Source organism: Condylostylus longicornis, unplaced genomic scaffold (assembly GCF_029603195.1).
Source record: "Condylostylus longicornis isolate FDR11 unplaced genomic scaffold, ASM2960319v2 ptg000764l, whole genome shotgun sequence".
Lineage (NCBI taxonomy): Eukaryota > Metazoa > Arthropoda > Insecta > Diptera > Dolichopodidae > Condylostylus > Condylostylus longicornis.
The window spans coordinates 1-17200 of record NW_026578710.1 but is presented as its reverse complement, the minus strand read 5'-3'; the positions used below and the strand labels follow the sequence as shown (position 1 = coordinate 17200).

The following is a 17200-nucleotide window of genomic DNA, read 5'->3' as shown; positions in this document are numbered from 1 at the left end:
ATGACGCAACTAGAAACAGAAGGATCATCAACTGAACAACAAACAGCTGTGGGTTTCAATTGAATAATCATGTCCCAAAGATGTCATCGCAGACTGTATCCCCGTCGGATGAAGGTCTTCCCAGCAAATCGACCAAGGAGACTGCAGCGTGTCACGAATTACAAACTCCATGGACGTTTTGGTACGATAGGAAGGTGCGCGTTTCATACAGCAGTGGGAGTGGAGGGCGCAAGGAATCTGATATGTTAATGGATTCCGCACACTACGCGAAGAATTTGAAGGAAATCCACACGTTTGAGACTGTTGAAGAGTTCTATAGGTAAATAGCTGTACAGTGAAAAATAAGGGATTAAAAAAGAAAAGGCATCCAGAGATCACTGAAGACATTTCTTTATCCCTTTTTTTTATTTTCAGAGCTTTTGCTTTCATCAAAAAGCCTTCAGAACTTCCTACTGATTTCAACATCTCGCTTTTTCGTCGAGGATCCAAACCTATGTGGGAGGTATCTGATACATTTAAGACCAGTTGATAGATATGTAGATATAATATGAAGACCTGATGATAGATCCATAGATATAATATGAACAAATGCTGCGACTTTGCCATTTATTCACTGCTGTTGTTGTAGGAATTCCCGAAGGGGGGCATGTGGATTATTCGTATCAAGCAAGGCCAGACGGTTGAGATCAAGACAAACCGAAATAAGAAACAGAGAAATGGCCAGAACAACGACGCGAAGGTTCCACTTATTGATGTCATGTGGGAAAATCTTGTAAGTATGGACCGAGTGTTTCCGGTCTCCAATCAGTTCTCTCTCATTAGGTGCTAGCATGCGTTGGCGAGCTTTTTGCTATGCCAGAAGTGGTCGGAACAGTGTTGAGTATTCGCAGCAAAGTAAGTCGGTCTCAGTTCGTTATGGCATTTGTTTTGTTTTAGGAAAATGTCTTGTCCGTTTGGAATATCGATAATGATAACCCGGCTGTTAGATTTCGCGTTGGGTAGGTCGTCATTCACGAATGGTTTGATTTATTGTCGATAGACAAAAATTGCGAGAAATTTGTGCCCTTCCAACAAACACGTTGATGCGATACAAAGATTTTGAACAAGCGATGCAAGACTGCTCCTCCTATCGTAATGCTCAGAAGTTTATATTTGCTTCTGACACAAGGACATCAAAATCCCTCAAGGACGGAGTAAGCGATTCCCGTTGTTCTATTTTTATGATTTTCTGTAACAGAAGCGTCCCACCATCGTCCCGTCACTGTTAAGGCTGCCATTTCGCCCTCTGTAACGTTCCTGAAGGGCCCAGCCGTGCCACCATCGTGGAGCTTGAAGAGACTGAAGCACCTTCGAAGTGACGCTGAAGGTGATTTTGATGGGTCTAGCATCTTTTTGCAAAACAGCAAGAATGACTTTTTCCGTCCCATTTTATGCGAACTAGGCGTGTCTCGTCAATTTAACGAATTGTGTCCTCGACGCACAGTTGAGATTTTGTTTTTAATTTTCGATGCCTGAAGTTTCATCGCGCGGAGGATCCTCACGTGGTGTTGTAAACTCCTCTAGGGGAACGAAAAAGGGACAAAAACAGCGAGAAGAAGCATCTGATCATGAAATGAGCGATGATGACTCTGGAAGGAGGGAGGAGCCTGAAGAACGTCAAAAGAAGCCTGTCTCAATCAAGAAGAGCAAGAAACCTCAAGGAGGTCGCGCTCCACCGAAAAGGGATCGGATGGGGGTTCACAAGAGACTTCAGCTTCACTTTCCAGTCGGTCGCATCGGGAGGTATTTGAGGAAAGGACACTTTTCTAGAAGGGTTGGTCGAGCTGCACCAGTATTCATTGCTGCTGTACTCGATTACATGGTGGGAGAATTAGTTGAAATAGCGTGTGATGCGGCTAGAACCCAGAAGAAGACAACTGTCAAGCCGCGTCATATTCAACTTGCAATTAGAGAAGATCTCGAATTTTGTCGCTTACTTGGAGAAGTCACAATCACTCAAGGAGGAAATGGAGGAAAAGTCAACATTGCGCCTGTCTTGCTTCAATCAATGCACCCAATACGCAAGGGCGTTGAACATGAAGATGCAGAAATGAGTGTGAATAATGAGAAAAAGCGAAATGATGAGAGCGATGGAGAAGAACCACCAGAAGAAAGTGAGGAAGATGCAAATGAGAATGAAGAAGAAGAAGAAGATGATGAAGGGTCACAAGAATACTGATGTTTGCAGGCAACAGTTGAATTTGAGTTCCATTTTTTTGCAAGTATTTAATTGGTTTTCATGATTTTTCTCGTGAATTTGCAACTGTGTGATCTGTATTGATCTGGAGACAGTAGACGAAACTGTACAGAATGAAGCGATTGCGTAAGCACATTGTTGAGTCTGATGATGAAGAATCTAATGAAGGTCCGACGAATCCACCTAAACGTCGATGCACACCAAACCCTTCTTTTGCGAGTGAAACAGTCGTGTCCCAAAACTCCCAAAACAGCATCACTCCAATGCAGGGATCATCCCCCGAGACTGAAAAATCAGACGAAGAGTCGAGCGATGATTCTAATGAGAGAAGTTCTGATGACGAACAGCAAGGGTCTTCTGGTGGCAGTTCAATCAGACAGAGACGAGGGAAGACGGGTCTCTTCAGTGATGACGATTTCAATGAAGAAGACAGCGATAGAACTGTGGGATCAGAACACCCAGTGGATGGTGGGGGACGAAAAAGGAGATTCAAAACTGGGAGGAAGAAAGTGAATGATGAATTTGAAAGCCAAGAGATGAAAGAAGCGGAAGCCGAATGGACACAACCATCGGATGCGTTGAATGAGGAGAGTGGTGAAAAGCCAACTGAAGAATCAGATGAGGGGGAAAGTGATGAGGAACCAAACAGTGGAGGAAGACAAAAGGCATGGAAGGGATTAATATTGAATTTGGTTCCGAAAGAAAAAGGAGAAAAATCTTCTGGAGTCACGCGCGTGAAAGTCGGACCTTCGTTGCTGCAGGAGGGAAAACCCGATGAAGCGGGAAAACTGTTTGAAGACGGAGAGAGTCCCAAAAAAGAAGGCGAAGAAAGTGATTCACTCGGATACGGAAGCGATGGTAGTGGCGACGAGGGCAGTGAGTGGATGGATAATGTTATGAAGGAGCTGATAAAAGGAGAGGAATCAGAATATCGACAATTACAAGAAAAAAGGAATGTTGTTCGAGCCCAGGAGCAGACGGATCGCGGGATTGCGTCTGTCGAGTCCCAAAAAATGAGAAGAAAGCGGTTGATACTGACGATGCTGCGATCTGTGTGTCCTCAAAGAGCTTTATGGAGTGGAGCGTCGGACAAATCTGCTCTCGGAAATGAAATTAATCAGCAATTAATTCCATTTGTTGCCCTTCCTGAACATTTGAGAAAAAGTGAATTACGTCGTGGAGTTGCTGTGACTCCTGAGGGTCTTCATAAAGCTGCAATCGATCTTCAAACGAAGTGGGCGCATTCATCTCAAACAGCGATGAACTGGTGTTGCTTTGAGAATTTGATGAAATCCCGAGAATCTGAGACACAACGCGAGATTCAAATAGCTGCATTAGAAGATTGGTGGCTGGGAAAGCACAGCACTGTCGTTCTGGATAGGGAAAAAGCAGACACATTGCTAAGGAGTGTTTATTCTGAAGAAATGGAGCAACTGGATAATTTGGTGTCGCTCGAAGTCGAAGATCTGATTGAAACTCAGAAACTTGTGGAAGAGAGCAAAGGACAATTAAAGCGTTGGATGGATGCTCGACGTGTTGATGGAGTGATGAAATCTCTTAAAGGGAATAAAAAGAAAAGAAAAGTAAAGAATAAAACAAAATTAGATCGAAAGAATGAAGGACGAAAGACAGTCCCAATCATTGCGGAAGTCCCAATTGTATCTGAGGTCCCAATCATTGCGGAAGTCCCAATTGTATCTGAGGTCCCAATCATTGCGGAAGTCCCAATTGTATCTGCAGTCCCAATCAGAGAGGAGGCGAACAAACAAGACTCAAATCAATCGAAAGAAGACGATGAAGTGAAGGAAAGAGGGAAAACAACGTCTTCTGCATCAGAAACGTCACAATCGAACGACCCTCCAACTGCGGCGATGGGTGTCCCAGTGGAGGGTGAGCAAGAGGATGAAGTTGCATTGAAGAGGTCTCTAGAGACAGCTGAAGTGAAGCCGAATGATTCGCGTTTGGGACATACAATCAAAACGGGAGTCAAATCAAGTGAACGAGTCAAGAGTGATAAACGGTTGGATTCTTCGCAGGTAAACGGAATTAGTGTTGAGTGTTGAGTCTGTAGTAAAACCGTTGAGTGTCGTTGATGTTGAAGACGTTTTTGTTCTGCAGATGTCCTTGTTCAAGTTTATGAAGCCAGGTGCTAAGGAATGCGAAATTCATGAAAAGCAGAAACCCAAAGTTGTTTCTCCAAAAAGAAGAAAATCAGCGTTTGATATTTTGGAAGAGTCGTTCAGTCAAAAGAGCAGCAGAGAAGAGAACATTCCACCATCGAGTGATGAAGGTACATCATGTCAAGAGAGGAATGGACTTATAGAAGAGAGTGTTTTGTTGGAAGATTCAATTATTAGAAATGAGCGTGAAAATGGAAAAGAAAATATCGCAGGGAAGGACGAGGTTCAAAGAAGTGATGAAGAAAATAAAAACATTGTTAAGAAGAGAGAAAAGTCTTCAGAAAAAAAGAGGAATAGAAAGATTGAGAAAGTTATAAATTCAGAAGAGGAATTGATAAAACTGCGGAAAGAGAAAACTAAAAAGAGGAAAGAGTTTCTGGTTAGTCAGGGATTGATAGATGAGATTGCGTCTGAAGGTGAAGAAGATCCAGAAGCCGAAAATGAGGAAGAAAAAGAAGGAAAAAAGCTAAAAAAGAAGAAAGAGAAAATAATCATGGCAAGTGATGAAGAAGAGGGATTAAGTGAAGACGAGGAAATGGTTGAAGATTTGATTGCGACTGAAGAGGCAGCTGAAGAAGCAGATGAAATTGGATGGTCAACTGAACTGTTCGAATTGCATCGGGAGCGGATGTCTGAAGATGAAGAGCGTGTTTATGAGAGACATTTCACGTTAGCTGGAATGCAAAACGCGCGACAGAAGAACAAATTTGAGGAATTCATGGAGGGGGAGAAGTACAACGAGGCGGGAGCAACTGAGACGAGAAGAAGCCGAGCGTGGAGATGTTGAACAGCTTGACGAAGCTGCAGAACTTGAAGAAATGTTGGCGGAATATCGAAGAGGAAATCGAAGTGATGATGATATCTTTAGTGATGAATGGTCGGATGATACTGAAGAATCATCAATTGACGAAGAAGAGGACGATGGAGCGGATGACAAAGGAGTTATGTTTGGTGGAGAGATTCCAATTCAAGTCGAAGGAAAGAGGAAACAGCCGAGACGAGTTAAACCCTTGCATCAGGACTCTTCAATGGAAGATGAAGTCAGACGCTCAAGAACGGAGAACTCTAGAACAGCCCCGCGCAATCGTCAATCATCAAAGTCGTCATTATATCAAGATATTTTGTCTCATCCCGCATTCTCATCATCCCTACAGTCTGGTCTCACTCAATCAACCTCAGCATCGCAGAGTGAAACGTCCGAACTGTCTAATCCCATTTCCACTATATGGCCATCAGCATTTGCTGCCCATATCCAACCAGCTGGTCCAATAGCGTCCACCAATTCCCCATTTCTTCCATTTTCCTCAAATCTCCCTTCAATTTGTGAAAAATCGAATCCAATCTCCAGATTTTTCGCCCATTCAGATTCCCAATCCAAATCTATGGGAAATTCTAAATCAATGACAGACATCCTTCGAGTCACAAAATCTTCCACTGGAATGTGTCCCAAGGTTGGGACTTCATCGAGTTCCTCATTAGGGTTTCTGCAGCGCCTTCAGCAATTTGAAAGCGTCAAACCGAAACCTTTTGATGATACAAATCAGGAATTTCCGTGACAAACACACTTTTAACATTTTCACTTTTATACTTCAGAATTCGTTTTAGTTCTATTTTTGTTTTTACACATTTTTTCGGTCCGACAAGAAGCATCTTGGTTCAATCTAAAAGGGAAGCCGTGGCGCAAAACTCTAAAGACGTCAAAGCTTAAAAACGCTAGAAAAAAAAGGGGGCACAAAACCTTCAGAGATTATGATCAAGTTACCAAAGACATTGAAAAACTATTGATATTGTTAAAATGCATCTCTATTAAAAGCGTTGATGATGATCGACTATGAGTCCTACTGTCGCAGAGCCAGATGACTCCCATATTCGTGATGAAAACGGCGGAGACACGCTTGAAGTCCTTCCTTCAGAACGAGTGGAAGAATCAACGCGGCTGATAGATATTCCGACGTGTCCGCATGCATCATTCGTCGAAAGCGGAAGACGCACAAGCGCTGGCGAAGAAGCGCTCGCTCCATCAGAATGGTTTGTTGCTGAATTGGATCACAGTCCAAAAGGTTAGACAAAAGGTCCCTCTGGACGAGCCTGTCATTTAATGTCGGAAAATCGCTGGAATCAGAAAGAAAATGTCGTTCCAATAGATCAGGAAAGAACTCCTTAAGAAGACGTTTGAGATTTGGATGGACATCAGAGTGGCTGATATACGAAGCAAGATCTGCGACTAAGGCGGCGTAACACCGAGCCCGATCTAGTAAATAAATCATGCAAACTGAGTTACAAAAACCCTCTTCAATGAGGAGAGGAAAATGGTACCCTGAAAAAAAACAAATTAGGTGATCGCACATACTTGCATCTTACCAGTTGCAAATATGTAAGCATGCGTCAATTCATGAGCAAGAGTCGAACAGAAGATATCAACTGGTAATCCTTCAGCAATAGTGATCCCCTTCATAGCGCGACCCTTTCGTCTAATTCGATCCCTTCGTGTTGTACCGATGCTGTCAAAAGATGACAAAGATGAGATGGAAACGTCCCTTCTTGGAAAATTCATTTTCGAAGAATTGATTCTCGAAAAATCCATTCTTGGAACTTCAAGAGGCCTTCGGAACGTCAGCGGGGGGGAACATCGCGCATAAAGTCTCCGAACAGTGGCTGCGTCGGGGAAAACGAGAATCAGGGAAGATCTGGCGACTTTGAAAAAATCTGGACTGAGGAATTTGCACCTTAGATGGATTGTGGTGATGTTGGGTTCGACGAGTTTCTGTTTGAGCTCGCTGGTTTCTCATGACAGGTAACAATTCCCTAGACATACTCCTTCTGGTGTTTAACTGATGATCTGCGCATTGAAACGATAAATTAGCATCAGAACTCTGTGAACTTGAAGGTGGACCTCTGTGAGTTGCCATTTCTGAGTATGAATACACGGATCTGCTCACCGAAGCCTGATGCCACAACCTTGCTGAATCTAAATTGTCACTGAAACGGGCTGCAAAGAAGTGCTTTTGGTCTTCGAATGCATGTGATCTGTCATTGAAGCGAGACGTGACTCTGGGTGGCATTTCACTCTTCACTGTCTTTGAGCTTTTCATCACGGGGGAACAGTTGAGAGGATGTTCAAGGCACTCACATTTACCAAAAACGAGATCAACCGCCCACTCCTTAGGGTCTCCGCAGACAGTTAAACCTGAAGGCTTCTTATGAGGTCTACTGAGCTTATGAAGATCCACAAGCTCGATCAAAATGCTTCGAATGTCTTCAGATTTGGCTTTCTCGTGTTCAGTTCGATCGTGGTGAAACTCTAAACGAGGGCAACCAAAATCGAAGTGGATTTGTAAAAGGGGATTCGTCTTCAACCGCCTCAAAACTTGTTGCACAGCACGCTCAGGAACGCTTGAGTTGTCGACAACTTGTCCTGTTGCTGCACATGTCGCGCAAATAAACAGAGAATTCCTATTTTTATGCCTCCCAATTTGACGCCTTCTGAACCCCCCAAAACGATAAACATCATTTAAATAAAATACTCTGAGAAATTTCAACGGAACATGACAGCTTCTCAAACACTGACTCACTTTTTTCCACATCGTTTCTCGCAAACTACGCAACGAGCAAGTAGTTGGCAAAATTCACAAAAAGGTTCTCGAGGCCAAAGGGGATGAGTAACAGCCTTGCTGCTCAGGAAACCCGAACAAGAAGAGCATTTAGAAGGTTGCCGATTTCTATGATCCTCGATCCGGAGGTCACGTCGGCAGTAAGAGAGAACTTCCTGCTTTGCTGATCTTGCCTCAAACGAGTCAAAATTCCCAGATTGCAGGGCGTGTAACACCCGCTGCATTGGTATGGGGCCAGGACAAGCATGTGAATGCAGGCCATGCAGATTAGTCGACCAACCGGCTGCTTGGCCAGACTGTTGGAAGTTTGAGCAAGAGTAGGATAAAAGCGTCAGTGAGAGCATTCAACAAAAAGCTATCGACAGGAACTCCTGGTCCTGCAAACGGAGCCTCACTGATGCCGAACTCTTCTAGAACGGCAATTCCTACAAGAGGAAAAGACAGGCCTCGACGAGCTTCAGCACAGGACAACCACAGCGTCCCCCTGGGGGGTAGAGGATTTGTTTTTGGAGGGATGAGAAATTGCGGTTCTATGCCTGACAAAGCCAGCAGTCTCCCCACAAGAGTTTCTTTGCAAATGGCCGTATAGAACGCTGAGAAGTTCTGACGTGGCTGTAGACGTCGACATTGGGTGGGAGAGGAGAGAAAAGATAAAGTGGCGTTGTCCAACTCAGGAAGCTTGTTTAATTCCTTGAGTTGTTGTACTGAAAACTCGAAAAATGTGAGTGTTAAAGAGGTCTGGAGGAGACGGCCCAGCGGCTCCTTCCATTGCTTCATCGTCAGTGACAACAAGCAGAGTAGTATCGCAAGATAAGGTTTGAACATGGAGGGTCCTGATGCTGTTGTTAGAGTGAGTGGTGACGGGGAATGGCTTTCCGGCAATGTGAGATCGAACAACCATGAACAGACAAGGTCTCTTACATTTCCAGATGCGAGACAGTTCTGTTGAACAATTCGGGAGACACACCAAGAAGGGACAGAAGATGCTGATTCTAAGTTGTCAAGCGAACTCTCATCGAAGCTAGGATTGTCAGGAGTAGAAGATCTGAGAGTCTCCAGATGAATTCTGAATGCGTCGTTGAAACGCCGAAACAGTGTTGTTTCGACAAATGCGAAACGCGCACGTGAGACGGATGTCGCAGGAAGTGTCGAAGATGCTGCTTCCAGGGCGATAAACAACTGGCGCGCCAAATGACCCTCCGACATTCCGACGGGATTTGTGGCCTCGGGTAATTTCATTTCTTCGAAAGACTGTGGGACTGGCGCAGCCGTGAGATCACCCACTCCGGAAAAGAGCTCCGTGTCCCAAAGCGACGAGTCAGAGACGCTTATATCTGCAACGATTCGCTTCGGTTTTTCAGTGGTTTTTCTGTCTTTTTGGAATTGAGCAAGAATTGGGAAAATGACGGGAAGACGAACAACGAGGCGGTCAAGCGGACGTTGAAATGTCCCAATTGAACTCAGCCAATGAAGATGTTGGCGAAAAGTGCGGGGGTCCGCCTGGAAAACACATGAAAATGGGGGGCTCAATGATGTGTCCCAAAATTGAAGTCATTACCTTCAATGACAAGTACGACAGGGAATGCGCGAAGGAAAGCTCGACCATCATTGAGGAAAGTTGGAGTGAAGTTGGAATCAATAGAAGCGCCACGAGCGTCAATGGAGACCCGATTTTGGATTCGTCTCTTTGTTTCAGAAGAGTTGTTAGACGAGGCACTGGTTTGCTCAATGCAGTTGGAACAGGACAATCAAAAGAAAGACCAAGCGACTTCTGAATTGATTCATGCTTAAGATTATCGTCCCCTCCACACAGGAAAGTCGAAAACGATTCCTTGAGAAACTCATAAAGAACTTTTTCATATTTGATCCTTCGTTCGGAAAAGATTTTCTGATTGTCGTTCATGAATTGAGGTGGAAGTTCCTCGCCAATTTCCGCCGCTTCAACTAATTGAAGCACCCGATACGAACATGGTTGAGAGAAAAACTCCAGAATTGGTTTAATTTCTGAAATTCGACCAACGGCGCTCGTCAGAAAAACAAGTTCTCTTCCAAGAATCAAACATATTGATTCACGAAAAGGAAAAAACTCTGAAGGTGAATTGACGGAACTGTCCGCAGTGATGTCGTCCAACCGGAAGTTCCACATCGTCATGACGACCCGAACGGCTCGCTGTCTGGCCATTGTTGCTGCCTGGGATAACCCCTCCGTTGCAGTGCCGGTTGCGAGCGTTTCAGCAGAGACGCCATCAACTCGAATCCAGGAAACTGACCGCCAAAAGAGAAGCACGGAAAGAAGAACGTAAAGATTACCAGATTCAATGGAGTGAGAAGACAGCCAAGAGAGAAAGGGACTTGGTGCATCACCAGGTGGCCCCAACACGAGTTCGCACAGCCTTGCTATTGCCGTCGCTTCAATGTCGTGCGTGAAGGTGAGAGTCGATAGTTGAAGGAGAAGGTGTAAGCAAGCAAGTTCAAATGAATGTCCTGTTGTCTCCCCATTCAACTTGTCTTTTGTCGCACAACGATAGAAAGTCCAAGCGAACACTCCCCCGATAAATTGATTCAGGCAGAACGAATCAAGATGATTGAAACGGGAGCACAACAACGAAATGACGGAAATAAGATCTGATGCAGCCAACGATTCCTGCTCTCCAAGTGACACCCAGAGAAGATCGAGAAGACGAAGAAGTGCATCTGTTCCTGGTTGAAAATCGTCAAATGGAATTAGAAGGACTTTGGTTGGGACAAGAGTTTCCTGATCAGTTGATAGAGGGGATGCTATTGAGATTGGGACAACTTCGCTGGTCTGTTGATATGCAATCGATCCATAAACAAGACCAAGTAAGATACAACGACGAGCCTCATATTCATCAACATTTCTAGATGAAAAATATCGAATCAATCCAGGAGCGTCCAAAATTTGAGAGGTTGTGAAAACATCAAGAGGTCGAGCAAGCCTTAAGACAACAGCCCGATGATGGTCGTTTCGAGCTTCACCATTCCATGATGAAGCTTTCAATGTCCAAAGCCAAGATTGGACCAGAACGGTCGTCAATTCCGTGTTGTCATTGGGCGGGAGCGTTGGCATTGCACCTGGCCCGTTGGGTGGACGGAACTGGAAAACAGAGTCGATGTGCGGAATCTGTCTTGTTATCGAAAATATCGATGCAGAGACACGGAAGGATCTCTTTTTAACGTTATGTCCGACATTCGACCCTAAAACGTTATCGAACTCATTTGATTGTGGTGAAGACCTTGAAGAACGATGTCTCATCCAAATTCAGAGAAGGGGTCCAACTTTGCGAGACGGAAGACGTCAAATCATTATTAGAAATCGATCTAGAAGAATTGAAGAAGAAACGTTGGATGAGGTGACGAGAGACAATGAAGCATCAACTGATTTAAGATGCTGTTTGTATGCGGCAGTCCTTCATCTTCGAGGAGTGTGTCCCACTCCACAACCATTGAACCTTCCGAAGGATTCAAGAACATCTAAAATCACACTTGCCTGGAATGGCGAAGTGTTTGGAGGTGCCATGTATCTGGAATGCGAGAAGAATTCCACCATGAGCGATACAGACATTATTTGCATGTCATTCTGCAATCTCTATGACAAATACTCCACTTATTACAATTTAGATGATTTTGAGAAAGAAGGACTCGCACTTCTGGAAGCAATCGATGGACCTTTTGCAGTTGTCATCCACTTCAGCAGTCCAATTGATCAAATTTGGATAGCGAGAGACAAGATTGGAAGGCGTAGTTTGTGTCTCATGGATCCACAACCACATCGTGAATCTGGTTCGATCATTCTCACGTCTGTTGGTCCATCGATGTCCCAAAATGGTCCATACATGGCGGAAGTGGGAGTCTCTGGGGTGTTCGTTTTGGATCGTCATTCTGATGCGCGCATGAGAATTCGTTGCTTTCCTTGGAAGAAGCCCATAGAGTTCAACAGCAAAGAATTTTGGAGTGCGCAACTATCGATTGAACCTCCACTGCTTCAATTCAGAGATGCAACTGTAATTGCTTTAGAAAATTTGTTGTTGAATGCCATCAAAATAATGATTTCGATTCCCGAACAGAAATCGGTGAGTTGAATTCCTCCATTTCTATTTTCATCGATTTCTGTTTAGATCGCTTTGATGTTTTCTGGCGGGCTCGATTCAGCCATTTTGCTCTCGCTGATACTCAAGGTAGTGAAATGAAAGTAGATATGTATAATCAAGTAGATCTGACAAATCTGTAGCATTTCAATTATCATTGTAGACACTTTCACCGGGAACGCAACTTGATTTATTGAATGTCGCGTTTGGACAACACTTGGAAGCTCCTGATCGCTTCACTGCGCTTGCTACGTAAGATTGAAAAATGACAAACAAAATCATCAACAATCTCTTAGATATCAAGAGATTCAATCTATTGACACTTTTGGGACTGCATTTCAGCAGATTAACTTGGTTTGCATCGATATTTCAAAAAGTGAGTCGATAGAATCACGTACTGCGCCCACGAATCTAATCTTTCTCCTTTTATTAGACGAACTCAAAGCAAACGAGTTGGCAATCTGTTCTTTGCTTCATCCTAAAAATTCACATATGGATTTGAACATAGGGGCTGCGTTATTTTTTGCATCAAGGGGAATTGGATTTTTGATTCGTCCAGAATTTCATCAAAATGAAAATCAAAACTGGTGGTCTCATTACCTTGAAGGTAATGATAATCATTGCGACCCTGCAGCGTCAGCCGTTTCTGTCGTCATAGAAAATCTTCCTGCTTCTATCGAGAAGCGTCATGAAGCGAAGACCAAGGTTGTTGTTCCACGTCAGTGTTCTAACTGCCATCTCATGAGAAAACCTGGATGTGCATACGAATTATGCCGGCTCTGTTGCGAAAGGGGAGCCCGTCAGAAACCTGAAGTCCAGCAATGTAAAATCCATCATATTCGAATCGTGACTGAAATCAAACCAGCATCAGAATCTATGAAGCCTCACAGTTGGTAAGCTCACTGGCATCAATCTGTCAGACTGCTTGTGTCAGCCTGTATCAGACGGGAATCGGTCAGATGTTGCAAAGCTGCCCTTGTTGTGGTGAAGCCGCTATCTTGTATTCCAGTCGAGCTCCAGTGGTTTTGGTTGGACATGGAGCTGACGAGCTTTTCGGCGGCTATGGAAGGCACGCAACGGCCGACATGCATAACGGTTTGGCAGGAGCAAGGGATGAGATGACAAAGTGAGTGAAGGATTTTAGGATGAAAAATGATTATCTGTTTTCAGAGACTTGCGTCGACTGTGGGAGAGAAATCTCGGTCGCGACGATCGTTGTGTCTCTGATTGGGGCAGAGAAGCTCGTCATCCATTTTTGGATGAAGAGGTCGGCAATCAGATCTACTGGCCGAGCTAATTTTTTTTGCCCCAGGTTATAAGATTTGTCGGTAGTCTTCCATTTGAACTCCTCCGATCGGATGAAGACAAGCCTTTGCTTCGAAATCTCGCTCGTCGCCTCGGTTTATTTAGATGCGCTGAATTCAAAAAACGAGCAATCCAGTTTGGTAGTCGTTCTGCTCGTCAAACAAATCATGATTATTTTTCTAGCAACCGTAAAGCAAAGGGAACCTCGAGGTATATTCCCAACCCAATACTAAACTAAAGTCGGAATAAATGTTGGGGTTCGACGGATGCAAAACTAAAAGAACAGGCATCTGTGGTCTAGTGGTAGAATACCTCGTTGCCATCGAGGTGACCCGGGTTCGATTCCCGGCAGATGCATTTTTATATTGGACTTTTTTTGCAAGTCTCTTGAAATGTATATTTTACAAAACCGTATGGATCACCCACGAGTTTAGTATCTCGTCTACTGACTTGGCCTTGGAAAGCAGGCGCATCTCAACACATCGAGGTTCCTGCTGTGGTAACCTTCCCCGTAAACTTGGTGATGCACCGCGAGACATTGTTTGAGCTGATTGTGGTTCTTCATTGCTTTATGGGAAAGAAATAGAAAACGAGAAAAAAGGAAAAAAAATTTTCTAACGCATAGCGTACTGGATCGAGATCATCAATTCTATCAATTACTAAGACGAAAAAAAAATCGCTACTAGCAGCAGCAGTTGTTATGGAGACCTCCGACGTTTGGTGTCTTTCGTGTGACTCCTTCTCCTTTTCACCCTTCTTTTCAGTTTCTTCCTTCTCTGAAGTTTCTTAGTCAATCGCCGTAATTTTTTATCCCGATGTTCCTTGCGAGGAGGTTTGAAAAACATAGGCTGCCACTTGATCGACTCCCCGTTCTAAGTTACAAAAAATATGGTACAAGCTGAGATGTAGATAACTACTCACAGCGACAACCGATGATGGAGAACCCCTTGGGTATTTCAAGAGATTAACTTTCCCCTCAATGGGTGATTTGCTTTTGAGGAAGACTTTGTGCCAATCAGTCGGCGCCTCCCACCTCGCAACTTCTTTTATTTCCATACGGAGGCATTCGTCTCCTCCGATGTCCTCAATGGCATTATTCGCTGATTTTTTAAGGTGCTTTGAGAGAGATGAAACTGTTTTGGATAAACTTGGATCGGATGAAACACTTCTCTCTATAAAGTGTTTGAGGAATTGTCTTCCGAAATTAGCAAATCCCTTGATCTTGTGATTTCTGTTATTGGTCTTCGTCACGAATTCCCCGTACATACTTGCACAATACATTCCAAGGTACTTGAACCTGCTAAATTTATACAACGTGTTCAGGGCCTTAGGATGTTTAACTTCAAAAATCTTCTGTGGCCAACATCCACTAACCAAAATGGAAGATCAATGACCCAACATGTCAGCAAATGAACATCTTACATGAGATGTGGATACCTCTCAACGATTACAGCAGTGAATGCCAATAGAAGATTAGAACTGTCCTCCAGCAAGTTGACGTGACGCTCGCAAAATAAAGTTCTCCTGAGTTGCTCAAGTCGACATCGGCCAGGACGTCATTTTTATCGATGAATGGGGGCTTGGTTATGATGCTGTCGATGAGCCGAACGAGGCAATCTGTTTCGGTTTCTCCCAAGATCATCCTGTCAGCGTTCCGTCTATGAATAGTCCGTAAGGTTCAAGCATCATTCCGACCGAAATGCTTTTGTCGTCTCTAAGAGGGGCAGAGGCGAGACTGGTAGAGGGGGAGTGCTGCTCACGTTGATGGGGCTTTGGCTCTACCGAATATGATGGTCGCCCAATTATTGACGAGTTCTCTTCAAACATGAACATTGATGAGTGCCACAACTCGGGACTTACTGGTTTTCACTAAACTCGACCCGAATCTTAGCATCGAAACATTTCGCAAAGATGGTATCCGAGTCTAAGAATATTGCTTTTTTTTTAAGTTCTCTTCATCATTAGAAATCTTTCCCTTTCCCTAGATTGTTGTTCTATGGAGTGAATGTTGAACAAATTTTATGAAGACCTCTTGGGCCATCCAAACTCCATGGTCTTTCAGCGAGATACCGGTAGATGAGTTCGATGTCGGACTTCGTCATTCTGAAAATTGGAGCTATTAGGTCTCTTGATTAGTAGCTTACATGATATCCTCATACCATTCTGGTGTCCATGGATAACTGCAAGGAATGGATGAAGAAATGACTGCTATAAAAATTCTACTTACCACAAAGTTGAGACAACCCTTCATGCATAAGTCCTCTAAATCAACAGAACCTACTAATCTTGCTTCCGCGGCTTCTAATTTCTCTTTTTCGCTTGCTTTCTGTTCCACATTTCCCAAGCGAATGAGGACACTCCGCAAATTTAATATTCTGGTATGAAGGATTATCGAAAAACAGAGAGAGGATTGTTGAATACCTCGGGATCCGTCCACAGGCGCTCCTCCGCCTCATTCCACGACAGATTGGATGAATCGATTGGTGGAGTAATATGAACGCATGCGCGTGAAGGCAGAATTGTTGTTGTTTTAGGAAAGCTTCCAATTAGGCTCCAATCTAGATTCAGCGCAGGATCGTCTGGTGGCAAAACACCCACAGAACACTCCGCGACTCTTAACGGGTCGAACAACAAAGAAGCCATTAATTCTTTTTCACGTCAGAATGATTTTCGACGAAACACGTTAAGGACATAGGGCATGCAGAGTGCATCTGGTGTTGTCTTCTTGGAACGATAAGTTGACATTTCGCCCCTGCTAAAAAGTGTCTAGCGCGTAGGTTGACTCCGCTGTGCGCCTTGTGTGTTGACGTGTAAAAGTATGTTTTGCCGCCTGTAAATCTGTTTCCATTCCCAAGTTTTCTGTGCCATGGGCTTCGTGTTAACGTATGCTAGAAAGTTAGAGGTAGAGCTGGCGAGGATAGAGGCAGAGAGTCGGGTAACAGTTGAGACTGCGCCAGTCAACGCGGACATAACGGCGAGAAGCGAGGTCGAGAAGTGTTCGAGCGAGCTGTAAACGAAGATGAGAAGGATTAGAGAGCAACCTACCGATGGGATGTGAGGGAACACATGGGTGGTGCAGGCTTCAGCGAGCTGGTGGTAGCGGACGAGGCAGCGTTCCAGATGGTCGGAGGCAGCCAGCGTCGCAAGGGACCACTGAGTTAACTGGAAGAGGAGGTTGCGGGCGGTTGTAGTCCAGGGGAGCACGGGGACGAACGTGTGGGTAATAGCGCAGAGGGCAAGAGGTGATGAACACCGCCGTTGGTCACCTGAAAGAGAAGGAGAGCGAGTTTGAATAAGCCCCTTAGGGTATTTATCGCAAAGGACATGGTCCGGTAAAGAACCGTTGCCGTCGTAATGAGGCCGAAGAGCGCGAGAGCGTGCATCATTAAGTTAAATTGGGTTGGTGTTAATTGGTTATAACTCGTTTCGTGGAGAACGAGAATGAATGGGGGGAAAACAAAAGAATATGAGGTGCATGTAAGAGGTTTAGCAGCCGGGTGCAACGTTTCGATGGGTAGTCCCAAAATCTGCATGAATGTTTTCTTCACCTGTTCACTACTTCGCCGTTCCCCAACTCGAACCAAGGTGAGATCAATCATTGATCATGATCGAGAAATCACAATTCTAGTGGATCTTTCAGGATCTCAACAATCGGTATCTTGTAAGCTGATCTTCCGATTTTTGGTCGGACCACTTGGAGTGTCCCTTTTACTTCGACGATATTCTCATAGCCCAGCATTTCATCCGAATGTTGGACAACTC

At 44.4% G+C, this 17200-nt stretch overlaps 4 protein-coding genes and 1 non-coding gene across 5 annotated transcripts; all 5 read left to right on the top strand.

Moving 5' to 3' along the window:
• LOC129618215 (uncharacterized) lies at positions 1 to 529 on the top strand. Its single transcript, XM_055533020.1, has 3 exons — positions 1 to 48; positions 93 to 319; positions 415 to 529. Exons 1-3 carry the CDS (start codon positions 1 to 3, stop codon positions 527 to 529), a joined length of 390 nt encoding a protein of 129 aa, XP_055388995.1.
• A 978-nt stretch (positions 530 to 1507) lies between these two features.
• Positions 1508 to 2218, top strand: LOC129618214 (uncharacterized). Its single transcript, XM_055533019.1, has one exon. It carries the CDS (start codon positions 1508 to 1510, stop codon positions 2216 to 2218), a length of 711 nt encoding a protein of 236 aa, XP_055388994.1.
• Positions 2219 to 4372: 2154 nt separating this feature from the next.
• LOC129618213 (uncharacterized) lies at positions 4373 to 5203 on the top strand. Its single transcript, XM_055533018.1, has one exon. It carries the CDS (start codon positions 4373 to 4375, stop codon positions 5201 to 5203), a length of 831 nt encoding a protein of 276 aa, XP_055388993.1.
• A 5955-nt stretch (positions 5204 to 11158) lies between these two features.
• On the top strand, positions 11159 to 13430 carry LOC129618212 (uncharacterized). Its single transcript, XM_055533016.1, has 5 exons — positions 11159 to 12118; positions 12297 to 12385; positions 12430 to 13026; positions 13068 to 13259; positions 13304 to 13430. Exons 1-5 carry the CDS (start codon positions 11159 to 11161, stop codon positions 13428 to 13430), a joined length of 1965 nt encoding a protein of 654 aa, XP_055388991.1.
• Positions 13431 to 13724: 294 nt separating this feature from the next.
• On the top strand, positions 13725 to 13795 carry Trnag-gcc (transfer RNA glycine (anticodon GCC)). Its single transcript has one exon. It is a non-coding gene; the product is annotated as a tRNA-Gly (tRNA).
• Positions 13796 to 17200: the final 3405 nt, after the last annotated feature.

Bases quoted from the DNA above. Each gene is read 5' to 3' on its own strand.
- LOC129618215 (XM_055533020.1), top strand. From the start codon at position 1: ATGACGCAACTAGAAACAGAAGGATCATCAACTGAACAACAAACAGCT. The intron at 49-92 runs GTGGGTTTCAAT...ATGTCATCGCAG, and splicing joins CAACTGAACAACAAACAGCT to ACTGTATCCCCGTCGGATGA. The intron at 320-414 runs GTAAATAGCTGT...TTTTATTTTCAG, and splicing joins ACTGTTGAAGAGTTCTATAG to AGCTTTTGCTTTCATCAAAA.
- LOC129618214 (XM_055533019.1), top strand. From the start codon at position 1,508: ATGCCTGAAGTTTCATCGCGCGGAGGATCCTCACGTGGTGTTGTAAAC.
- LOC129618213 (XM_055533018.1), top strand. From the start codon at position 4,373: ATGAAGCCAGGTGCTAAGGAATGCGAAATTCATGAAAAGCAGAAACCC.
- LOC129618212 (XM_055533016.1), top strand. From the start codon at position 11,159: ATGTGCGGAATCTGTCTTGTTATCGAAAATATCGATGCAGAGACACGG. The intron at 12,386-12,429 runs GTAAGATTGAAA...ACAATCTCTTAG, and splicing joins CGCTTCACTGCGCTTGCTAC to ATATCAAGAGATTCAATCTA. The intron at 13,260-13,303 runs GTGAGTGAAGGA...ATCTGTTTTCAG, and splicing joins GCAAGGGATGAGATGACAAA to AGACTTGCGTCGACTGTGGG.